Source organism: Orycteropus afer, unplaced genomic scaffold (assembly GCF_000298275.1).
Source record: "Orycteropus afer afer isolate SDZICR_OR568_19922 unplaced genomic scaffold, OryAfe1.0 scaffold00009, whole genome shotgun sequence".
NCBI classification, from domain to species: Eukaryota; Metazoa; Chordata; class Mammalia; order Tubulidentata; family Orycteropodidae; genus Orycteropus; species Orycteropus afer.
Window position 1 is genome coordinate 6,649,165 of NW_006921596.1, and position 9,684 is coordinate 6,658,848.

General features: G+C 36.6%; 1 protein-coding gene across 1 annotated transcript in view; it reads right to left on the minus strand.

Annotated features, from left to right (window-relative positions):
- Positions 1-442: 442 nt before the first annotated feature.
- NETO2 (neuropilin and tolloid like 2) overlaps positions 443-9,684 on the minus strand; it is a 56,413-nt gene continuing 47,171 nt past the window's right edge. The window contains exons 8-9 of the mRNA XM_007947808.2: positions 2,163-2,276; positions 443-1,023 (exon numbers count right to left, since the gene is read on the minus strand). Of these exons, the coding sequence (XP_007945999.1) occupies positions 443-1,023; positions 2,163-2,276 (695 nt within the window). The remainder of the gene's footprint in view (positions 1,024-2,162; positions 2,277-9,684) is intronic.

Below are 9,684 nucleotides of genomic sequence, written 5' to 3' on the forward strand. Positions count from 1 at the left end.
ACAAATTTAGAGAAAAGAAAAATGAAAGGAATTTAAGTGTAAAGAAAATCTTTAAGTTTATTGTGGATCAAAACATTGATAGAACTGTATCAATCAAGAGCAGTATTCCTGTTGCTAAAATTAATTGGCAGTCTGAGAGCTTGGCTCAAAACCACCACTCTCATCCTCAAATGCATTTTAATCGGTGATTTGTTTATACAACACCAAGCAATAGTTACAGATAGATGTTTGTTTTTTTCACTGCATGGAGGAAGTTCCTTGGTTGATTAACATCAATAGACTGCCTGAGATAATAAAAACTCCATCATTACAACAGGTTAATGGCAAATGAGCATCTTCCTATTTTTGACAGGCGAAAAGGGTTAAATGCTGAAAACAGGATGAGTGCTCTGTAGGCTGCATACATACACATTTAATCATCAAAGTCACCTTTAGCAGAAGATTAAAAATCGATGGATATGGAAGCTTGTGCAGAATCTTCTCGTCCCCTGACATAAATTTCACAGGGAATCTCCTCCATTACTCTGTCCTCTAGGGCCTGTTCAGGGCACTCATGTGCCTGTTTAAAAGTGTAGCTACTTTTTTTGAAGGTGCTATTAAATGTTTTCATTGGCTGTGGTTGTGCAAAATCATTTCGGAAAGGAAGTTCCATGGAACTGAGGTTGGTCCTGCTTTGTTTGACACTGGACGCTTGTGACCCACAGTGATGGTCATGAATGCACCGTGAGGCAGTGGAGGAGCGCCGCATCTTCTGGTAGCTATCCAGTTCCTCAGACAAGTCAGCAAGGTCTGCAGATATCTCTTTATCCCTTAGTGAAAACAGTTCATAATGAGGAGGATCAAATACTTCTTGGAATCCAGTTTTATTAAAAGCAGTTTTGCAAGCCATGACCTTTTTTCGAGGCTGTTTCACTTGTACTAAAATAGAAATAATGAGAAGGACCAAGACAATCCCTGATGTAATGCCAATAATTGTTCCATGAGTTTTAGTGATTTGTTCAAATAGCCCTGCTTTTTTTTTCTCTGTAGAAAGAGATAAAGAAACATTGAGATTTCAAAATTCATTAACATGAGTCCTGTCACAAATTTGTACGATATTTTAAGGCAAAGTGGAACACATGGGTCGAAAGCACCAAAGAAGATACAATTTAAATTAGGTTTTTAACCTTATCATTATGACTGCTGACTAAAACTACCAATCACAAAATAGCTAGACAGAATACAGAAAAGATAAAGGACTTGGTTCCTTTACTGAGAGGCACATGAACAAATTAAATACATGACTATAGAAAATGCCAAAATAAATACTCTTGTTCTATCAAGTCTAGTTTTCTGATCTTTGGTATAACTGACCAGCCATCTCTTTTAAGTATAGCCACAATATTTCCACCCTGGCCATAAAATGGAAAGACTAACTCAACCTACTCAGGTATATTATCATGATCTACTGTTTTTGAATGATTACCTGAAAATATTTCATGTCAAGTACTCAAGATAACTCTATCAAATTATATCACCTTTTGAATTTTTTCAGGAAAAAAGGTAGACTAAACTTCAGTTCTGTGACAATGATTTGACAACTAGCTTACAGACATTCAACTATTACCACTAGCTGTATTTATCTTTCAGAAGGAAAATACCAGAAACATACCATAGGAAATTTTATGGACCGAAAATAAGCATTTCTTAGAGTGGGTCAACTTTTACATTGCAATGCTGAATCCATTCCATTGGTTGATTTTTTTATTAAATAGGTAAATTAAATAGCATTTCCATGTAATTTTAAAAAGACAGACGCTCTAGTTATTTAAAAAATTATTTTGAGACATAAATTAGGTATCTTGCAATATAAATGGCTACCTTGAACAATAAAAAATAAGAGCAAGAAATAGCATGAAGCATTTTTGAACAACTTAAGAGATGAAACATACTTTGTAAACCAAAAATGGCTTTATGGAGAATAAACACTTTTCTTTGCTGTTACCAATATCTCAGAGCAGGTCTATGATGATCCACTTAAAAGAAGTTTAGATTATATGTCTCCATTTCTGCCAAAACAGAGTTATACTAAGTGTAATTGTAGAAAAGACATTTTAAGTCTTTCTTAATGATAACCAATAGTGACTCTTCTCTCAAAAAAGTTGACCTTTGATCAAACTCACCTTTACAATGATTTTCATCCCAAGGGTATGCACAGTTTTGAACACCATTGCAGACTAAAGAATTATTGATGCACATGTTGCTATGGCAAAAGAAAGTGCTGCCTGTGCAGGGGGCTGTAGGAAAAAAGAAAACCGTCTTGCTAAGAAAAGAGAACAGAGAGATTAAGAATCCATCTATATTTATTTTAAGCTTATTGTTAACAAAGTTGATTTCCTACATCAAAAGCCTTTCTTTGAATACTCTATACTACACAAATGAGAAGACAAAGGCCAATATTCTCTGACACCTTGACCCATATGAAGCTTTACTTGCACTAGACACTAAAATGCCGTTTTTATGTAATAATTTATGGATATATTTCCCATGGCTCTCAGAGAATTAATATATAACCTGGTAAAACTTCCGTAGTGATACTGCCTTGGCAACCCAAGGAGGGGTCGCTATGAGTCAGGGCTGACTCGATGGCACGTAACAACAACCAAGTTTTTCAAACTTTTAAAAGACAATAAAGGTATATGGAGTATCTAGCATGTAATTTCCAATTTGGTATAAGCTGTTCTTTCAGCCTGGAGTGGCTTCTCCTTTCCATTCCTGGAGACTTTCTACTGATCCTTCAACAACATCTCAATCGTTGCTCTCTTCTGAAGAGTGCCCCAGTTCTCCTTGGGTAGTCAGTCACTCTGGGTGTGCCTGTCATATTCTATATACTTCTCTAGTCAGCATTTCTTGCTGCATTTGTAAACACTTGTTACAATGGATTATGATATATACTAATGTTAAGAAATAAAGTTCTAAACTAACCATTTTCACTTCTAACATCATAATCAAACAAAATGTCTTTTTTGCCTAAAAATTTCTACACTTTGGATTTTCAGAAAATATATATTTGAGTATCACTATGTATCAAACAGACAGAACCCCCAAAATTTTTTATATTTTTAAAGTTTCTTTTCAAAATGGAAGAAACATCTAAAATCTTACTACACAGATAAGTAACTTCTTCCCCTCTCGAGATGGTCTTGAATGGGTCCTCATCCCTTAATGTTAGCTGTCTTTTAATGAATATATGATAACTCAAAAAAAACCTCACTGCTGTCAACTCAGTCCCGACTCATAGCAACCCTTCCTTGGGTTTCTGAGGCAGTATCTTTACAGAAGTAGATTGCCGATCTTCCTTCCAAGAAGTGGCTGGAACCAGCCTTCTGGTTAGTAGTCAAATGCCTTAGACACTACGCCACCAGAAGTCTCATTAAAATAACAGCCAAGAGACAACATTTACCCAAAAGCAAAGATGAAGTAAAGAAAACAGATCAATGGAAACAGAAATATCAGAATGGAAACAATGAGAATGCTGACATGTTATGAAAACAGTAACCAACATCACAGGACATTGTGAATAAAAATTGTTAAATGGGAACCTAATTTACTGTGTAAACTTTCACCTTCAACACAATAATATTTTAAAAATAGAACAACAGTCACGAGTTTAATATTTCTCTCCCTCTGAAGAGTAATACTCCTGAACTTTGTTTGCCCACTTGTCCCTCCCTAGGGGAGTCTCCCACTGCTGCTGAGTCAATTCCAATTTAGAGTGAGCCTGTAGGACATAGGACAGAGTAGAACTGCTCCACAGAAGTTCTAAAGCTGTAAATCTTTGTTACAGACACACACTGCCACCTCTTTCTCCTGTGGAGTGGCTAATAGGTTCAAATTGGTGACCTTATGGTTGGAGCAAGAGCTGGTGGCTTATAGCTCAGCCCCTTCTCTTATTTACTTTGGGAGTCAGCAGCCTGAAGGAAGCTGACCTTCAGCTCTGAACCTCTATGTTATTAATTTTACAGGTCTGGCCACCACCTGACTGTCTAGTTTTATGCCCATGGTTAGCTCCACACTCACTTCAGGCAAGCCTGAAATACTAGAGTGCAGTCTTATGATGCTTAGGGATATCTAACCATATTTTTCAATTACATTATTATTAATAATAAGACTGATAGTTTGGTATTCATCTTTCTGATCCCCCATCTGCACCTTAATTGTTTCTAAACATGATCTGGAAAAATGGGTATTACTTACTGGGTCCCCAAAAAACTACAAAACATAATCTGATAAATGTAGGTTAATAGAAAATAACCAAAAGTACATTGTCATTAGAGTGTAAACAAAACCTCTCTTTAAGGTAGGATCTCTTATAAGGTATTATTTACCCATATTCCTGGACAACAGATTAATAATCTGTGTTTAATCATTATGAACTAGGGTTTCTTTACCCCATCCCACACCATAAGCCAATGTGAGTTCAGGCATGGCTTTGTTACTGATATATGATTAAATAGTTTACACATTAAACTTTTATGCTTGCTTATTTACCAAGCACTTAGCCAATTCATTTTAATAACCCCTCGGTGACTGTGGTGACCGAACAGTCTGAAATAGCTGGGAACTATAAATAACTTGGGGACCAGTGCTGTGCAGCAGGCAGTGAAAACCAAAACAACCAACGGATTGGTAATCAACAGAAACTGTCTTTCAGTTCACTTGCAGACCTTTAAATATTTATTCTTTCTGGGACTCAGTTTCCACTCAATAAATGGGATGGATTAGAGTGTATCTCAGAGTTCTGGTTCTAAAATAAGACTATGGAACTATTGGTTTCAATCATATTGACACTTTACGTTCTTAAGCTGAGTGCAAAACTATTTATATACTAATGACTAATTCATTCAGAGACTGTTGATCTGTTAAAATGGTATTATTTAACATTAAAACAAGCATAAGTATTTTATGATTCTTAAAAGCATGACTGATGGTTTCAATGCTCATGATAAGGAAAACAGGTATTAGCTACATAAATAAGCCATCAAATTAAGAACAGAAAAGCCAATGAAGACGCATGAAGATATTTCATTTTACAAAATTGGCTAGTGTACTTACAAGTGTCACATACATCATAAAACTCCATCACAAAATGGATACACATTAAAACTTAACAAATGGTCAAGAGAAACAGACAGCATTTTGGAATGCGTCACTTCTAAAAACTAATTTTCTTTTCTGTTTTTATTTATATATCATACCATAAGTCTATTAGCTACTAAATGGTATTATACACTATATTCTAATTCTACTAGAATTATCAGTAGATAATTTTATCCATTTCACAAATGAGGATGCATGGAAGAGAAACTATTTTCAAGCAAATTGAACAAGGTTATAAACAGCACTGTAGGTTCTCAGTATTCTGCTTTCTGACTCAAACCATTATTTGCTTTTAAGCTTATCCACAGATACTTCGATGGCTCTTTATAGCTCAAAAGTAGAAACAGTATTAATAATGTCAAATTGTTTCAGAAAAATATAAATTACAATTATAGATACTTTAAGCTTCATGGCTTTTCATTGGCTTCATAGCATTTTCATTTTCAAATATGGCTGTCTTTATAATGAGTCAACATATCAGATACTGACATAGGATGTTAATGACATGCTTCAATTAAAAACTGTAACTGTCTCTTTAAATAAGGAATAAAGATAATAGCAAAAATAGTGCCAGTTGAGAACCATTTTCTACTCAAAACCTGAGGACTCTCTCCCTTCCCCCTTCATACTCCCTACTGGGTCACTGCATGGGAAAGAAGAGGAAGGCTGGGATTTCAGCTCCCTCTACTTCTCATGAGCTATGGCAATGATGCTGAAAGATGGTTCTGTCCTTCAACTAAGCCTATAGGGGCCCTTAGGCAATATGTCACTGAAAATCAAATTATGGATTTATTCTAACAAAAATATATTTTACTGGTTTCACAGTTCTAGTCCTAGAAATTATTTTCCTAAAACCATACCCTTTCTTAAAGAGCCAGGTACAGAAAAGTCTTCAATGCCTGGGAAGAAGTCAAACATATCTTGAACGATATTCTATACTGTGCCTTTACGTCAAATTATACAATTTTACTCACATCTGCAACCTATAATGAGTAGGCATGAAGTGAATCTCTCATGCAGAATTAGTCCATTTATATAAACCTCTTTTGAAATATTTTCATTCATGTATTCATAACAATTACAAATCATTAACAGCTTAGAGACGAACAAAACATTTCAGTAATTTGAATAATGTCAAACACATAAAAATTTCCTGGTTTGAGCTCTGAAATGGGCTTTTCACAGATTTTCAAATTGGGACTCGTGTTTTATAAAAATCAATTAAATCCCCCAGTTTTATTACAAGACTGGGCAATCTACTTCTGTAAAGATTTACCACCTTGGAAACCCAAAAGGGGTCTCTATGAGTCAGAATCAACTCGATGGAAGTGAATTTGGTTGTTTTTTATCACACACACAGAAATTTTTTTAGGTAATTAGAGATAAATTTAGAATATGGAGCTAAGTCTATTTGTAGCCTTACAATGTAGTCTTCCATGTAGTGATTAGTTAGTGTAAAGCTATCACTTGAGGGAGACTTTTCATCAATTTTACTATTGGAATTATACTAATGGAGAAATCCTGAGTATATATATATAGAAAATACCTTAACTAATAACAGAGAATTTCTCATGTAAGATTTACGCTAGGGCTGTCCAAAGTAAATATAACGTGATCCCAAAATGTCAGCTAGTACACACAATAAAAAAAGTAAACGAAACAGGCAAAATTAATTTTACTAATACATTTTACTTAATCCAGTATTATCTGTGCGGAAAAAAGTTAACACAGCAGTCCTGAGGCTGCTAGCTTTAGAAGGTACTGCTTATAAATTGTGCCTTTGTTTGTTATCTGGGAACATGGCTTTCTACGGTTCTCTAACTGGTAACAGTGGTTCACTGTGCCTAGTTTGTGCAAATAATGACATTTATGCTGATCACCTGCTTTCCCTCTGGGAATCTGGAGTTTTAGTACGTGCAAGGCAGAGGGTATCTTCACAACCATTCCCCAGAAAAATCTTGGTTGCTGAGTCCCTAACATGCTTCTTTGGGCAGAGAAACTGCACACATTACTGCCCTTTTCATTGCTGGGAAATTGCATGCTCGGTATGTCCCTCACGGAAGGAATAAGGAAGCCTGTGCAAGGATTTCTACAGATTCTGCCTGTCTTTTTCCCACGCTGATCCTGTTGTGTATTCTTTTGCTGATTCAAATCTTATGCTGAGTTCTAATCAGCTAATGTATGAGTGGTCTTAGGATGCCTTGAATAATACCTAAAATATTCTCATTTTCAACATGTGATCAATTATAACACTTTATTATCATTTTTTACTGTGATTTGGGTGAAAGTTTACACAGCAAATTTACTTTCCATACAGCATTTCACATACACATTGTCTGATAACATTGACAGTTTACCAAAATGCAACACCTTCCCTCCCACTTCCTCCCAATAGTTACCTCTTACCTGTGTCCATCCCTCCATGCACTCCTGCCCGCTGAACTGTCTCCTTGTGCATAAATAGCCCTTCTTTCTCCCATGATTATTCTCTCCAAGGACTGTATCTACCTCAGGGACATGTTCAACTTTTATGCCTTTTATTTGGCTGGAAGCCAAAGGTGTGGGTTCAATTCCAGACATGAAGGGCAGCTAGGGACCATAGTCTCAGTGGTTCCACCAGGCTCTATCAGACCAGCAAATCTGGTCTCCCTTTTTTTCCAAATGATTTTGAGTTTGGTTCCACATTGTTCTCCATCTCTATCCAGGATCTCCTACATAGATCCCCCTCTGAGTGGTTGACAGTGGTAGCAGGGCACCGCTTAGTTCTTCTGGTCTCATAGTCATATAGGCTGAGGATCACATGGTGTACCAGTCGTAAGGACTAATTGTTTCCATGCATCTTTGGTTTTCTTCATTCTTCTTTGCTCTGCATGAGGAGAGACCCATTGTTGCATCTAGATGGCTGCTTGCATGCTTTTAAAATCCCAGTTGCTACTGAGGAGAGACCCATCGTTGCATCTAGATGGCTGCTTGCATGCTTTTAAAATCCCAGTCGCTACTCACCAAAGTAGAGGGTAGAATAATGTTTTGTGTAGTATGTTATGCCAATTAAGCTTGATGTCCCCTGTCACTATGGTTCCAAGCCCACAGGTTCAACTACTTGGTCCCACTGGGTAGCCGGCTGTGACTAAGAAGTGACTACAACCTTGTCCCTTGTCAGCTCTACTATACCCCTGGGAGTTCTGACAGAACATACACATACACTTGTACAACCATTGTCTGCCAATCCTATAAATGGTCTTGGGTACATTCCCTGCTGCATAGACACACCTAATAGTTCAGCCTGTCCACTCATCTATCCAACCGTATACCCAGGTTTGCCTTCACTGACAACGCAGGACTGTATGTGCAAAAGAGTTCATCCTTGTTTTTGCAATTCCCATGTACCTCTCTATGTCTTCTTCTTCCTCAATGCCACCATGTTGATCATTCACATTTGGTACATTGCCCTTCTCTTCACCCAAATCAATACTTATGTCTACCTATCTAACAGTGTTCCCTACCCTACCCTCCCACAGCTGGTAAACAACAAAGAAAATTTCCTTCCATATATAAACCGTTCCTTGACTTTTACAATAACGGACTAATACAATATTTGTTCTTCTATGATTGACTTATTTCACTCAGCATAATGTCCTCCAAGTTCATGCACGTTATGCAGTGATTTTCAGATTCTACATTACTCTTTAGGGTTGCATAGTATTCCACTGTGTGTATGTACCACAGTTTGGTTATCTATTCCTCAGTTGATGGGCACCTAGGTTGTTTCCAATTTTTTGCTATTGTAAATAATGATGCGATGAACATGGGTGTGCATATGTCTGTTCTTGTCATGGCTCTCACTCTTTAGGATATATACCTAGTGACAGAATGGCTGGATCAAATGGTATTTCTATTTCCAACTTTTTAAAGAATCTCCATAGTGCTTTACACAGTGGTTATACCATTTTACAGTCCCACCAGCAGTGTATGAGAGTCCCAATTTCTCCACATCCTCGCCAGCATTTGTTATTTTCCATCTTGTAGAACTTTGCTGTTAGCACAAGATGGTAACTCATCGTTGTTTTGATTTGCATTTCTCTAATGGCTAATGATCATGAGCATTTCTTCATATGTTTGTTGGCCACCTGAATATCCTCCTTGATGAAGTGTCTATTCGTGTCTTTTGCCCATTTTTTAATTGGATTATTTGCCATTTTGTTATTAAGGTATTGGAGTTTTCTATGAATTCTAGAGATAAGTCCCTTGTCAGATATGTCATTGCCAAATATTTTTTCCCAATCTGTAGGTTCTCTTTTGACTTTTTGGAGAAGTCTTTGGAAGCATATAAAAATTTAATTTTTAGAAGGTCCCATTCATCTAGTTTTTCTTCTGCTGTTTGTGTATTTTGGGTTATGCTTGATAGTCTATTTATGCTATATATTAGGGCCCCTAAATTTGCCCCTAGTTTTTCCTTGAGGAACTCTAAAGTTTTAGGTTTCACATTTAAGTCTTTGATCCATCTGGAGTTCATTTTTGTGTATGGTGTGAGGTACAGATCTTGTT